This window comes from Bufo bufo, chromosome 6, assembly GCF_905171765.1.
Source record: "Bufo bufo chromosome 6, aBufBuf1.1, whole genome shotgun sequence".
In the NCBI taxonomy this organism is placed as follows: domain Eukaryota; kingdom Metazoa; phylum Chordata; class Amphibia; order Anura; family Bufonidae; genus Bufo; species Bufo bufo.
The window spans coordinates 234214181-234230572 of record NC_053394.1 but is presented as its reverse complement, the minus strand read 5'-3'; the positions used below and the strand labels follow the sequence as shown (position 1 = coordinate 234230572).

Below are 16392 nucleotides of genomic sequence, written 5' to 3'. Positions count from 1 at the left end.
TTCTTTCAGATTGTTTGAAGGCAAAAATCCAAGGAAAGCAGAAAAGCTGAAAACATTATTTTGTTATTTTCGAAGAGTGACAGAGAAACGTAAGTTTGGCAAATTCTACTTTTTTTTCTTCCCTTGACTGGATTGTTATACGATTAGCTAATTTCTTCCATTTTAGGACCCACAGGTTTGGTGACCTTTACACGGCAGTGCATTGGCCGGTTTCCAGAATGGGAGAAGTAAGTAGGTTTCCTTTTCAAATGATGCCACTTTTGCTTCTCAGAAGTTTCAGCAAGCAGTCGGGTACCTCTTAAAGAGGACCTTCCACCGCTCCTGACATGCCTGTTTTAATAGCTTCATGCATTTCCCATATCATAGCAATTCTGGAGCATCTTTTTTTATGGCTCCATGTAATGTCGGGCCATTCCTGTGTTATTTCTACTAGAAGTTCGGAGTGAATTGCTAGCAGTCTGCAGTAAGGGTACAGAGGGGTGGTGACCAGTTGGGGGTGTACCTGCACAGACTGAAAATGGCAGCACTGATTGGATAGAGGTACACACCCCCAACTGGTTACCTCCCCCTCTGTACCCTTACTGCAGACTGCTAGCAATTGACTCAGAACTTCTAGTAGAAATAATAAAGGAATGGTACAACATAGGGACATAAGAATAGATGCTCCAGGATTGTTATTAAACAGGCAATGCATGGAGCTTATTAAAACAGGCATGTCTGGAGAGGTGAAAGGTTCTCTTTAAATAGTGTGTCTCCTATTCATTATGTTGGTATAGTTGTACCAGCATAACGTATATGAACCCCTGGTGGTCTCTTTCTGCTGTGTACCTGATGGAAATAGTCAATTATCCCTTTTAATAGAGACATCCAATGCACTCATCCACATAACACAGGTTCCTGTGATCGACAGGTGTCTCAGCGGTTAGACCCCCCCCTGATCAGACCCTGTCCTGTGGATAGAGTATGAAGGGAACCTGTCACATATATGCAGTCATATCTGTAGGCAGCATGTTATAGAGCAGGAGGAGCTGAGCGGATAAATAGTTTTGTGGAGAAAGATTCAGTAAAACCTGTAATTTATTCATAAAAAATTTGTTCTTGGCTTTGGAGTTCAGTAGTAGGGGATCTTGGTGACTGACCGGCCGCTATCTGTGTTTGCACACTCGTACAAGGAAGGCTGCCACTAATGAATAAATTACTGGTTATACTGAATCTACAAGTCAATCTGCTCAGCTCCTCCTGCCTGCAGATCAGACACCATGTTCAATTTGACAGATACCCTTATGACAATAACTGTGGGCATTTACAACCAGATGATTTAATTGAGGTGCTAGAATGATCAGTTCCTCATCCTGTTAACTTGTACTTGCTTAGAAATTAAGCATCTACGTCATACTGTTCCTATATTTCTAGCAGACATTTTCCATCCCTTCTGTATTTCACATATCATTTGCTGCTTGTTTTATTTAGATCAACCAAGAAGCTTAGAAGACTCCACATAACAAGTGAAGGTACAATCGAGGGCAATGGACATGGAATGTTGCAGGTGAGGACTGCCCTAGGACTTTCCACTGATATGCCTGGTTCAGGGCTAGACGCCAGTGCAAGTGTTTTATGAATTTTTTTAATGAATCCATGAGACGTGCACCATGTATCTGGCCCTGCACTAGTCCATGAGAAGTTTTGCCAAAGTGTTCCCATGTATCCTTCTTTGAGGCTTGAAATTCCTTATGTGAAGTTCCATCATTCACATTATTACTGATGGAAACAAATTATAGTGCTGTGAAAAAGTATTTGGCGCCCTCCCAGTTTCTTCTATTTTTGAAATATATATTTGCCTACCTGGCACTTCATGGAAACTTAATTGCCCCCTTAGTTAATAAATTCACCAGTTAACCAAATTCAGTTGACAGGTGGGTTCAGTTTCACTAATTACACCCAGGCTTAATTACTTTAAACAGACATGTAGAATATAAACGTAACTTAAAGGTTCAAGTTAAAAGAAAAACTCAGGCAGCCCCTGTACATGTAATAAAATAACAGAAGGAGTGATACTTGCCCCTCTTTCTCCCCTGCCGTTTCCAGTGATGCACTTTGGTCCTCTCCTGCCACTGAAGTCGTCATCTGGGCTGTAGTGGGGACATTCTGTACACACAAATCACAGTGCAGTCACTCACTAGCCTCAGTTGTATATTGTACATCACCGCTGAGGTTAGTGATTGGCTGCACTGTGATCTGTATGCACGGAACATCACAGCTGCAGCCAGAAAAACAAACTGCGGCAGGGAGGACAAGAGTGTAGCGCCTGAAGTGGCCAGGGAGAAAAGGGTTAAGTATCGCTTCTTTTGCTATTTTAGCACATGTACAGGGGCTCCCCGAGTTCTTAATTAACTTGGAAACCCCCTTTAAATAGAACTTGTCTGACAATACGAAGCAGGGTAGAAGGTCTCAAAAAGCAACATGCCATGTTCTAAAGGAATTCAAATGTAAATGCAAAGCAAAATCCATGATATCTGCTCTAGGACTTCAGCGAGAGCCTTTTTCACAAACGGAGAAAAATTAGAACAATAATCTTTTCCAAGGAGTTGTCTGGGTCTTTTTATTGTCCCATCCCAGCCTTTCTTTCCTTCATCGCCTGTCCATTGATCCTATAAAGGCTATGTATTCCTTTGGGGACAATTTTTTTTTTTTTATTGCATTGTACTCATTGAGAGGCAAGTCATTTTTTCAATTGGTCTATATTAAAAATGTTGAACCCCTATCTCTGTGCAGCCTTGAGTTTTTCTAGTAGCAGGCTCAGAATTTTCACTGTGTTCCATCTGACAGCTCCTTATCTTTGATCTTTGACCTCCTAAACACTCATTATAGCTCAGTTCTTATCTTACCATTAAGAATGTGGCTTAAAGAAGTGTTTATGAACTTTTAGTAATTTAGAGATAAGATTTATTAGATGACTGGGCGCAAATTGAAAGTAAAAAGTAGGATTCACACAGCTAGAAAAACTGTTAACACTTGGTAAATATTTTTAATAAAGACCAATTGAAAAAAGAACTTTTAGCACAAAATGCAATCATAAAAAAATTGCTCCCAAATGTTTACATAGCCTTTAAGTCTGATATTTCTTTTATATTGAGAAATATATAGCATTGTCCACCCCCCTCACCACCACCACACACAAACACACACACAGTCCTGTATGTGGCTTGGCCAGGAGCCTCCCTGGTGTGTCCTGTGTGCAGTAGGACAAAAATATTGTAAAGCTCCAGCCCTTCAGCTGCCACCAACCAGAGATGGAGGAGATCAGCAGGAGATTAACCCCTATGTTCTCTGCAGTCATGCTGGAAGTGCTTTAGACTATCTAACAGTGGAGGCACTAGGAGTAGGTGTAGTGTTCCTTTAATAGTCTGGATAAGACATTCATGGGTGGCCACAGTGTATTCCCCAGCAACAGGTAGGCACAGAAGTGTAGGTCTGCTGTGGTAGAACAACATCAAACAATATCTTGGTCTCTCAGCTTTCTGGAACCCTGTGAGTGTAGGAGGAAAATTGCTTTCCATATAGAATTTTCAAGATAGGAGGCTTTTTGAAGTATTCCTGTTCCGATTAGCATTTCTGCATTAGTTGAAAAGTAAGGTTTATATGTTCAGATCGGATCAGTAGTAACAAGTGCATGCTTTTTGTATGTTCTCTGTCAGATGGGTTGCCTCTGCGTGCTTCAGTTTCCTCACACAATCCAAAAACATTCTAGTAGATTAATTGGCCTCCCATAAAAATTGGGCGCAGTTTGAGGGAAATTAGCTTTGGAGCCCCATTGGGGACAGCGACTAGAGTGAGTCATGACGTTATCTGTATATTTTCTGGACTGGTGCAGTATTGAAGCAATGAATTAACTTGTTTTTGATGGATCCATGCCCATAATGTCTGAACTGGCAGCGAGCTTTGCATTGGGAGCTGCTTCTTTGTGAGGCATTACTAAATTATCTCAACGGTGGATAATACATTTCCATTCAGAGTGTTTTGACAGAAGCAGGATGGTCCCTAGGACCTGTTTTCCCACCGTGTGTTGTAGGCCAGTGATCCTTTGCTGATAAATGACATGGATTTATATGCCATGGACAGCTAAAGGTCAATAGGTTTGGTTGCTGATGTGAGATTGATGGATCTGTCTTGCCAAACTGTGTTTATCCGGGCATAGATATGTGATATGAAATCTAAAGGCTTTCCTGTCTGTTAGATAAAGAGCTTTGTCTTCCCCGTTTCCTTTTCATTCGCTTTGCTTAGTCTTACATCTTAAATGTTTAGCTGTGGTGCTCGCTCCTGAATTAAATCGACTTGCAGTAGGGACACGGTTAACCAGCTCCAGCGCTAAATCATTTCCGAATGGCAATATATGCCAGCCTTAATGCCTCGAGATTGAGCTATTTGGTGCGCGGGGTGTAGAGGTTCTTTCAAATACAGTTTAAGTAAATTTTGCCTAAGATGAGGTAATCAAGCTATCATGTAATCTGAAGAAAAGTGCAGGGTCCTTTGTTCCATAGCATTGGGTATTCCCATCATGGTCATTCATGGCTGAGTTTGGAATACCCATCGTTTCCCATTTCTGGAAACAGAGTATCTCACTGTCCTATTCATTTCTATGAGAGTTACTAATCCAGCATGGCACACCTCTGGCCGCTGTGTACGACAAATATTCCAATCCTAGATGGGAATACCCCTTTAAATAGTAAGTGTGGATAGGTTCTCACATGCTTCAGCAAATGGACATTTTGTGTTTTAGGCTGGCCATACAAATGATACCTTCATTTGTTCTGAAGGGGACAGGGAAGAGTCTGCTGGCGAACTCCTCTGGCCATGGCTTCCCTCCGGAGAAAACGGTTGTTTGTGTTCCACAGCCCCAGGGGTGGACTGGCCATAGACCATTCAGGGAAATTTCCCAGTGGGCCAATAGGTAAGGGGTTGCCTGAGCCCCCTTCACGGCTGCTGGCCAGGTACATAATGATCTGGTGCTCTCACCTTACCGGAGGCCACAGATGTCCTCCTACATTAAATAGTATGGCTGTCCTCAGGGCGATGATGCAGTTGAATACTGCGGCGGGTTATGGCATCCCATGGCTCCCTGTCCTGCTGTTTACCATCATAGGTCACCGGCCACTCTGAGGCAGTGTACAAATGGCGCAGGGACATAGGTTTCTCAGGCGCAGGCTGGGAAAGGCCTGTGACAGGTTTTGGAGGTGGTGACTTGGAACCACACACAGGTATTTTTATTTTTTCTTCTTGGCCACTTGGGGAGCAAACTACTGGGGGCACTGTAGGGGTCATTACTAGGGAAAGTCCTCCTCTGGATAGGCCATCAGTATCCGATCGGTGGGGGTCTGACACCCAGGACCCCCACCAATCAGCTCTTTGAGCTTACCAAACACAGTGCCGTAAATTTGATAGCGGCTGTGCTTGGTATTGCAGCTCAGCCTCATTCCCTTGATTGAGGCTGAGCTTCTCCTAGGCCAAGTGACACATGAACGTGTGGTCACTCAGTCTAGGAAAAGCTGGATAAGGCCATGGCGCTCACAGTAGCACCGGTGCCTTCTCAAAAAGCTGATGAGCGAGGACCCAGAGGATAGGTCATCAGTATAAAAATCTTGGGTAATTCCGAAACCACAAAATGATATATTGTTCTGTTCTGCTCCTCCTGCTCTATAACTTACTGCCTACAGATCAGACATCTGCCTGGTTGCCTTTTAATGTGATGTCCTCTCTCAGCTGCAGTTTGTTACAATGTGTCACATCAGTGAGGATATGCTTTTATTCGTCTAGATTTCAGAACAGGAGAGAGTGCTGCTTTATGTAGCTGACTGAAAATTGCCTAAACTGATACATTGTAACAAATATTCAGCACTAGGTAGGTCATGACATGTTCCAAGGCTCTGAATTAAAATAATGTATGTTTCCAGTTACTACTAAGATCTTAAAAAGGAAAAGAAATTGAAACCCAATGTATATTAGACTATGGAAGCACTTTTCATTGCACATGGATTAAAGGGGTATTCCCATCTTTAAAGAGAATTGTCTCCTGACATGTTTGGTGTCACAATTAATTGTGGAGCAACATTTCTTAGAAATCTGCATTGTGTCATTCCTCTGTTACTCCTTTTAGAAAAATATGCCTCAATGGACAATGGGGTGTTAGTGTTCCCCTTGTCAGTATGATTGTCTCTGCACACACTATGCTTACAGTACCAGACTATGCAAGGGCACACTTTATTCACAGTTGTCAATGTATTCATTTTCCAGAGGAATAAAAGAGATGGAACATTTCAGACTCAGAAAAGATGTTTCAAAAAAATTATTTTATGGGATATTTACTAAAACAGTCATGGTCTGCTTTGAGGGGTAGTCAGAGTTATGTAAAACCTAGAGCTGCCCCTGTAAATATGGTCAAATAACAGTAGAAGAGATACTTGGCACTCTTCTTCCTTCTTCCCTGTTTGTTTCCAGGCTGCAGCGGTGATGTTCTGTGCACACAAATCACCTCTACAGCCAATTACTGGCATCATGACGTCCCATATACTGCTGAGGCCAGTGATTGGCTGCACAGTATGTCACTGCTGCAGCCAGGAAGATGACGTCAGCACTGCAGGACCCACAATGCTGGAAGCTGCAGGGGAGAATCTTCAACCACTTTAATTGGGTTTTTGTAAAATGAACTAAATATGCTGGTAGTGCAGCACTGTATATCTCTAGCTTTAAATGCAGTGAGATTTATATTTTTCTTGTTCGTCACAATTTTTGTTAAAAAAATAAATAAATAGCTTTTTCTTCTGCTATGGATAGGTGGACTTTGCCAATCGCTATGTTGGTGGTGGTGTGACGAGCTCGGGTCTTGTCCAGGAAGAGATCCGGTTCATCATCAATCCTGAACTGATAGCATCGCGCCTCTTTACAGAGGAATTGGATGCCAATGAGTGCCTCATTATAACAGGTCAGTTTATTGAATTCCCTTCTAGAAGAAATATGAATGGTTGTGGCCCAGCCTCACAGAAATCTATTAGGATGACAGCCGGTATCAGAGATGCAGGACGCTTCCTTCACGAACATTCACCATCTTGTCCTAGGTGACATTGCTTCCTCGGCTACGTTTTAACTCTACATTTTGGATGTTTTTTTTTGTCCTTTTTTCCAACCACTTTAGTATATTAGAGTGCCTGTTAATGAATTACAATGATACAATGTTCCATCCTATTAATGGAAATGGCCATTTCATCATTCTTGTTATGTGGCTGGCTGCCGTCCATCTCCTCGCTCTGGCCAGTCCTCTCCTTCTGCCACACTTTCTCTTCCCGATAAATTACATTCCTTGCGACGGAGGCTGCGTGACTCAAGTCTAATGGATGTAACTATGCAGCTTTAATTTGTGCAAGAGCTTGAAAAATTGGAAAGAAATTAAATTTACTGTGATTTTTTTACTGCATCTGCTTAGCATCAGCTTAGTAATGGTGATTGCCAGTGTCAGTCTCCTAATGTTATCCAGCCACAGGATGACTGAGCCGGGGCCCTGTTTCATCTCCTATGCACCGAAGAGACCTGAATATCTAGCAAATAATCTAGTTTTATATACCTATATGTCGGTGATTATGTCCGGGATCGGTACCCTCAGCATGCAGTAATATTGGCATATGTAACCAAAGGGGAACTATTTCGTTTTTAATTTAATTTTTCTATTGTCATCTTAATATTTTTATATTCTGTCTGTTATTGGGCGATTTTTAATTATTATTATTTTTTATATATATATATATATATATATATATATATATATATATATATAGGTGCAGAGCAGTACAGTGAATATAAAGGTTATGCCGAATCGTACAAATGGGACCGCGCTCATGAAGATGAAGCTCCACGGTATGTTTCCATGATTATCCCAGTATATGTAGTGTATTTGATGTGATGTTCAGAAGCCATTACGTTAAACCTTTCTGTGAATGGCTGAAGTCATTTAAAGGAGTTGTCTCATCTCGGCAAATGGCATTTATCATGTAGAGAAAGTTAGTACAAGGCACTTACTAATGTATTGTGATTGTCCATATTGCTTCCTTTGCTGGCTGAATTCATTTTTCCATTACATTATACACTGCCCGTTTCCAAGGTTACAACCACCCCACAATCCAGCAGCGGTTGTCGTGCTTGCACACTATAGAAAAAAGCGCCGACCTCTATAGTGACCGAGAGCATGGGAGCTCACATAGGCACTCATGCACAGCAGCTCCCATCCTAACCTCCTCTTATCTGCGCTGCAGCAATGGTCTTAACTAGGGATGAGCGAATCGACTTCGGATGAAACTTCCGAAGTCGATTCGCATAAAACTTCGTTCTAATACTGTACGGCGCAGGAGCTCCATACAGTATTAGAATGTATTGGCTCCGATGAGCCGAAGTTATTGCTTCATAAATAAATTTGTACTGTAAAGAACCATTTCCCAAACTCTGGTTCGGTTCCAAGTTGTACCTAAGCAATAACTTCGGCTCATCGGAGCCAATACATTCTAATACTGTATGGAGCTCCTGCTCCGTACAGTATTAGAGTGAACTTTTATGCAAATCGACTTCGGATGTTTCATCCAAAGTCGAATCGCTCATCCCTAGTTAAGAACATTGCTGCAGCGCAGAGTCGATTTGCTCATCCCTAGTCTTAACGTATGGAAACAAGCAGTGTATAATGCGATGGAAAAACGAATCCAGCCAGCAAAGGAGGAAATCTGGACAATCATAATACATTAGTAAGTGCCTTGTATTAACTTCCTCTACATGATAAATGCCATTTGCTGAATTCAGACAACTCCTTTAAGAGGAAAGTGAACTACTAGACTGTGGTAATGCTTTAGTACTGGGTTTTATGCATTTTTAGTTTGTTAGGTTCAGCTCATGGTTGTGACACTTTCTCTTTCGGAGTTGTTATACTGGACAGGCGTTTAAGGAAGAAACGAGAAAGGCTCCTATTGTGGAGTCTGATGGCCTCTCCGGGAAGTCGATGTCTGGTGCATAGTGAACACACGTGTATACTTCAATGCCGGGTCATTATCTGCAGAGCAATAACACAGATGGCCAGCACGAGCGTCTCCCTGTCCGCCAAACATCCATTCCCTGTAGATATTAGTCACCTTATTAACATAAGGGTTTCTGGCCGATGAGGAGTCTCCTGCCCGGTTGTAGATGGGAATTGTGTGATCTTTACTACAATCGTTTGTCCTCCATACACTTCACGTTCGTGTCAGCAGCACGTCTCCTGTTCATGCTGCCGACCAGCAAGCATGTTTCTGCTTGCTTAAAAGATCTGATCAACCTAAAAAATGAGTGTTTGCTCATATGTCGGCTGGTGACTGTGTGTTTTTATGCACGCTTGTATGTACAATCAGCGGCAGGGCCTTCTACATACACCAATGATGATTGGTCAAACATTTGTGGGAACTGATCATCGCTCCTGGTGAAAGGCCGAGAAGCAAATACTGTTTTGTTGGTTGATCACATCTATTGCTACCGACAATAATACAAGCCATCGGCACAAGAATGATCAGAAGTAGTAAACTATGAGGAGGCTGCGTGAAGGTCTGTGAGGAGGTTATACCACACAAATTATTTATCACCTATTCGTACAATAATGATAATAAATATCATCACATTGGGTCCGACCATTGGGATCCCTGCAAGAACAAGGTTTCCAAGCTGAAGTGCACCTGTCCTATTCACTTCTATGGGACTATCGGAGTGCGGGTGGCATGCTGTATTACCGTGCTTGTTATCAGGCAGAAATCTACCCATGTAACAGGACCCGTAGTAACCTAGGAGCAGCATACCAATCAGCCAACTGCAGGATGGGTTATGTCTTGTATGTTACCTCTAGCTTACTGTAGAGAGAGCTGCTGTTTTTTACATAGTCGGTTAGGGCTTTTTATGCAGTGGGGGAGGATTTCTATTGGAGCTGCAAGTTAAATTTGATTTAATTTATTTTGTTTAGGGCTCATTCACACGACCGTATGAATGAGTTTGCATCTGTTCCGCAATTTTGCTGAACGGGTGCGGACACATTCATATTAAAAAATATATACAGCTTGTCCTATTTTCTATGCCTATTCCTATATTGCGGAACGCACACGAGCCGGTATCCATGTTTTGCGAATCCACAACGCTACGGTCCTGTGAATTTACCCTTATGCAGTAGAATGTATATCCATGTATGTCTTGTTACCTGCAGAGCTGTCATTTGCACTCGTGTCCGGTCCATATTGAACGTCCCTTTCTTTTATACAGGGACAGCTGGCAGAGACGTACCACAGAAATCGTTGCAATTGATGCTTTCCACTTCCGAAGTCATATTGAACAATTTTCTCCAGACAAGATCAAGAGAGAGTTGAACAAGGTCTGCGATTTCCTTCTCATTTGTCTTCCGTTTGCTAAACCATTGCCAGGGATCAGATCACTTTACCTGCATTTTTTGTAGATGCATTTTCTTCTATCCGTTTTTAATAAGTAGAGAAAACACCTGTCACTTCCAAAAATACTAATCTTTGATTTATTTTTTTATTGAAGATGGTTAATATTTTTTTGTAAGTCTTAGATCTGTTAGCTAGAGCACAGAGCCATAGCCAGCACTGCCCAGGACACCTATTGAATACAGTGGCCGCCATGCGCTGCTCCACTCTCCCCGCAGCACCAGTTCCTGAGCCGACCTACAGCAGTCAGCCCTCAGCAATCACTTTGTCCTGCGGTTAGTTAACTTTATGTATTAAGGCCGGTGGACACAGCCAGATGGAGCAGGCAATTGTCAGGAATGTAGCGTTCCTTCCTGACAAGTCCCTGCTCATCAGTGGAAGTGAAGAGCTGCATGTACATGTAGCCTCTTGCTGTTACTTACGCTCAGTGGTCCCCCCGCCAGCCCGCACCCCGCTGCACTAGAAGCTGACGTACACACATCGTCAGGACATAGTGCATGTAAGTGCGCAGTATGACCTGGCGCTGTGCAGCGCGAAGAAGAAGAGGATGGAAGATTTCCTGAAGTGCCCCTACAGGAAAGGTAATTATTTTATTTCACTGGCGCTGGGGACATGGCTAGGAGGTGGAGATGGTGGTACTGGGGGGGGGGGGGGGGGGGGAGCTGATGGCATTGGGGGGGCAGCTGATGGCACAGAGGGGGGGGGGGGTGCGCTAATGGGTTTTTATAAAGGAAAATGTTCTTTTAATTAGTTTTTTGTTATTAGAGTACTCGATTAATCGTTGGAATAATCGGTAGAATACTCAATTACAAAAATAATCGATAGCTGCAGCCCTACCAGAAACCATGATATAGGCATCCAGATCAACGCTCCTTCATCGAGTGATTGCTGGCACCTTTACTCGGACAGATTATTCGGAACGAGTGTCTGTATTGCGGTCCACAAACCACGGATCTGCAAAATATGGACACCTACAGTGTGCAAGCCACATTTTTCTCACTCTCTTTACTAGAAATGACTATTCTTGTCCACAATATGGACAGAATGGGACGTGTCATGTAATTTGCGGAACAGACACACAGATGCAGACAGCACACGGATGGCATCTGTAAATTTGTGCTCCTATCAAATGCCATCTCTTGACGAAATTCCCATTGTTACTCGGGTGTAAAACAAGTCAGTGAAAATTTTCTCTATATGAAGCTCCAGAGGAGTTGTAAAAACAATGGCGTAGTCATACAGTCACATCCCAATGTGTTATTATGCCGATGGATCAGCACAAGGAATCAAATGATTTTGTCTACCTCTTTTGGCTGTAAATTACTATTTTAAATAACTTTGAGGCTGGAAATCTGCGTCGCTGCACTCCAGGGCATCCTTCTGCTTCCACTTTTATGTCGGCATTGAGGACTCCTTTTAATCAGTCATCCCGCTTTGGTGCGTGGCGCGCAGAAACATTGATTTTCATTACTTCTTTCCGCAGGTAAAATATTAGTCTGTGTAAAATGTAGAAACCCCCTTGTAATCAGTCAGCAATTCTAAATGAGGAGTACATTTCCATTTTCTAGCTGCTGCTTTGCGTAAGATAAATTTTGTTTTCAGATCCTGCCTGCTTTTAATAACAGCTCATCGATCAGCCAAAAATTGGCCCTAAAAAGAAACCGTACGAGAAGGGTCGTACATGGGCAACTTATCCATTTTAAAAGTGCCGCTGACAGCTTAATTGGCAGAGTTGAGGAACAAACAGTACTTGCATTTCAAGTAAGACCAGGAATGTTAAGGCATCTGAAACATTTCTCTACCAAGAAGGCATTACTCAAGCCTAGTCATAGACTGGGTGCATTGCTATAGTCAGTGATTGGCGGCAGCGATCGCATGTATGCTGTTTTTTTTTTTTTTATTGTAAGCCAAAACTGGACAACCCCTTTAAGTTCCATGTTTGGAGAATGGTTGATTTCCATTGTGTTTGTACATTGAGTTGTTTGTTCTCATCAGAAAAATAGCTTTCCTGTTATGGAAACAAGGGGCACCTGATAAACTTAGTGTAGTATAGTATGCCAAGCGCAGCGCCATGCATTGTATAGTGGCTATGCTTGGTATGGGACTGACATCACAGGCTGAGAAAGAGGCCACAGCACTTGCCCCAGTGCCTCAGCCCCCCAAACAGCTTACCGGCACGGGTGACGCGAGTACGACCCCCACTGATCGATTAATAATGATGACCTGTCCGGAGGCTAGGCTATCAGTATAGATCCACCAGATGACCCCTTTAAAAAAGTATTTGAGAATGAAGCCTTTTTGTGATATCGTCTTGGTATTGAACTGAGTGAATATGGCCATGAACATGAGCAAATAGTGGTCTGAAGCCACCAACTTCTAACAGTGTAAATGAGTGTGGGCCTTCCCTACAGCCGATATTGGGGTAAAAGGGATCCGACATGCTGGGCTGAGTCATGTGCAGCAGATTGATTGTCTCAAGTGTATGGCCAATGTCTCAACTCATTCTCTTGGGTCTCCGTTATCAAATCTAACCACACAAATGGCCTTAACGGAAGAAACATTACATTGGTTTTTGGAACGGATCCTGGATAGGTCATCAGTATCTGATGGGTGGTGGTCAGAAACCCGCCGATCAGCTGTTTGAGAAGGCAGTAGCGCTGTGGCCTTCTCCATGCTCACCAAACACAGCGCCATCCATTTGTTAACGGCTGTGCTTGGTATCGCATTTCTGCCCCATGCATTTCAATAGAGCTGAGCTGCGTCTAGGCCATGTGACGTCACGCTAAACTGAGAAAAGGATGTTTGCGCTACTGTGAGTGCCGGCACCCTCTCAAACAGCTGATCGGTGGGGGCCCCCCACTGATCAGATACTGATGACCTATCCAGAGGACAGGTCGTCAGTAGTAAAGTCTCAGAAAACCCGTTTAAGATTATGAGCGTAGGTTAGGTGTCCGGGCTGACTACACGTTTCTGTAATGAAGACCATTAGAAACATGCTGACACTAGTCTCTATGGGACATTGGTTGTGTGTTTTGGTGGCCGTGTGATGATTGTACATCACGATCACTAGTGGACATTGATCCTGCTGGACATCCATGTTATGCCTGTTACATTTGTGTGTGAGAGTTCCTCTTATGCATTGCCTTATTTTAGTTCATAAACTGCACCCCACCCGACTGGCGCCCCATGCAGCCGCCCACTCTGTCTGCTCCTGGCAGTGGTATAACCAATATACTACCACACTGTTTTGCATTTTTAACCGACACTTTTCTGAATGATGTGGGATTTTTGTGGCCTTCAGTAGACCTTCACTTTGTGTGTAATATCTGCTTATGTTGTCCCAGTTGAAGAAATAAATAGCGCGGCATGCAGCACTATTTTGTACAGTAAAATGGCAGACACCATTTTGGAACCCAGTTGGGTTCGTTGGGAGATGTTGGTGTACATCGTAAGACAGATCTGTCACAGTTTGACTTCCATTTCTCTTCTTCTATGATGATACAGAAAAACGGAATTCACAACACCAAGGTGAACTTAGTCTTAGAAAGGACCCGTCTCCTCTCCTGACATGTCTGTTTCAGCAACTGCTTGCATCCCCATGTAATAACATTTCTGGAGCATCTGTTCTTACTGCCCGTTTACATTGAAGGCCCATATGGGTGTTACCAGTTGGGGGGGTGATTGGATAATACCAGACACCCCAAACTGGTATTGTTATTACATAGGGGGGTGCAAGTATTTGCAGGAGAGGTTGCATGTCCTCTCTAACCACAGTCACTCCTGTAATAACATGCTGCAGTATTTGCATCGTAAGAATTCATATTCTCTGTTCCTTTATCAGGCATACTGTGGGTTTTTCCGAGAAGGAATCCAGCCAGAGAATCTGTCGGCAGTCGCAACAGGAAACTGGGGCTGTGGAGCCTTCGGCGGGTATAATAGATTAAAAGGTACATAGAAGATAATGTCATAAGGTTACATTTACATTCTGTCAACTTCCAAATGTGACAAGTGGACAGGAGTTGCTGACTCTTGACCCCCTTGTTCTCTCCATGGCACAAGGCGCGGCTACCTCTATATTTTGAGCATCCAGCTATACAATTTATTGTAATTCATGGCTATGGGGCGATGAAATATTAGCTGTTATCAAAATAAATGTTGAAACTCAAGGGGTGTTTTTTTTTTTTTCTTAGTTTAGCCAGTTTTTTTCCAATTAGGTTTATAGTAGTACAATAGCCTATAATACAATAATACAGTACAATAGTAGTACACTCGTTTACTAATAGTATAATAGCCCACAAAGCCAAGAATGAGCTCTACATAAAAAACTGACCAGCGTATCAGGCACAGCTTGTTAGAGGAATAATAATAATAATAATTATTATTATTATTATTATTATTATTATTACATTTGCTGCTTGTTTCAGAACTAAAATATAATACCTACATACAGAAAATATGTGCATATGGTTTTCTTGTTTTTCATTGTGTCAGGCAACTGTTGATTGACAGGTGAGAATCTGTTGCAACCTTAAAGGAACAACCTGTGGCGTTCCCCAGCATTGACTATGACCTTTTAAATGCCTTATGAAATATGAACGTCCTTCCAGACACAAGCTGAACTGTGTCATTCAGCAACTTATTTGCATGTCATATAAATCATAGGGTAATATAGGAAAGGAGGTGCAGGCAATACTTTGCAGTGTAAAATTACAGAATTTGGATTATGTTTTAGGAGTATGAACAAAATTGCAGTTTTAGCTGTCTTTTTGAATCCATCTAAATACTCCTGGTCCAAAACAAATAATGCACCCAGGTAGAAATGTCAGATTGCTGCAAAACTCTGCTTGCAGTTAAAGGTCCCTTTACACTGGCCGAGAATCAGCCACTTCATCGCTAACAAGCATTCATAGAAACGCTCATTAAGGATGATCTGCTGGTGTAAAGGTGCTGCCGATTACCCAACGAACAAGTGCTGTCTAAACTTACTCTGCTCCCGGCAAACAATAATTCTGTATTGGCAATCGCTCCTCCCCATGCTGTGGAAGAAATCAGCGGTCACCTTCACTGACAAGCAGGAGATTGCCGGGAAGGAAAACTTCCTTCCCAACAGTTGTCTGATAAATCTTCCAGTTTAAAGGGGCCTTAAGTGTCAGATATGTAAATTATTACAGGTATGGTCTGATTACACACTGGGTCTTGCCACAAGAGGGCATAAAGGTGTTTTCCTCACTGACGTATAAAAGGGCTCTAAGAGACCACTTTTGGGTAGTGTACCTCTTTGTGGGAGATTTTTGACCACTAGATATGCCTCTATGACACACTCGAAGACATTTTGCCCAGTTGAAAGACTTTAAAGGCTATGTTCACCTTCAGGGACAATTTATTATTATTTTTTTTATAATTACATTTTACTTCTTTTGGACTAAAATTCTTTTTTTCATTTGGTCTGTATTAAAAATATTCAGCCATTCTGTCACAGAGGGTTAACTGTCTAGCTATGTAAATCCTACTTTTTACTTTCACTTTGTGCAGGTCATCTAATAAACCTGATCTCTAAATTACTAGAAGGTCATAAACACTTATTTAAGCCACATTCTTATCAGTAAGATAAGAGTGTTTATAAGGTCAGAGATGAGGAGCCCGTCAGCTGAGCTGCCTGACGTAACAAAATGAAAATTCAGATCCTGCTACTAGAGAAACTCAAGGCTGCACAAAGACCGAGGTACCAGCCAGTACCAAAACCCACATCGGATTCGTATTTTAAATAGTTTTTAAATACGCAGATATGAATAGAGTAGTAATTCACCAAAGTCTCGCACAGCTTCGGCCGAGATGAAGTTTGGCTCCACGGAACCAATACATTTTAATGCTTTTAACAACAACGTTTTTGAACGAATCGATTTTT

At 42.4% G+C, this 16392-nt stretch overlaps 1 protein-coding gene across 5 annotated transcripts in view; it reads left to right on the top strand.

Annotated features, from left to right (window-relative positions):
- Positions 1-16392, top strand: part of PARG (poly(ADP-ribose) glycohydrolase) — a 115213-nt gene that overhangs the window by 80757 nt on the left and 18064 nt on the right. For all 5 annotated transcript variants that reach the window (XM_040437954.1, XM_040437957.1, XM_040437956.1 and 2 more), the window contains 7 exons: positions 10-89; positions 167-227; positions 1471-1546; positions 6829-6976; positions 7824-7902; positions 10306-10414; positions 14329-14434. In XM_040437954.1, the coding sequence (XP_040293888.1) occupies positions 10-89; positions 167-227; positions 1471-1546; positions 6829-6976; positions 7824-7902; positions 10306-10414; positions 14329-14434 (659 nt within the window). The remainder of the gene's footprint in view (positions 1-9; positions 90-166; positions 228-1470; positions 1547-6828; positions 6977-7823; positions 7903-10305; positions 10415-14328; positions 14435-16392) is intronic.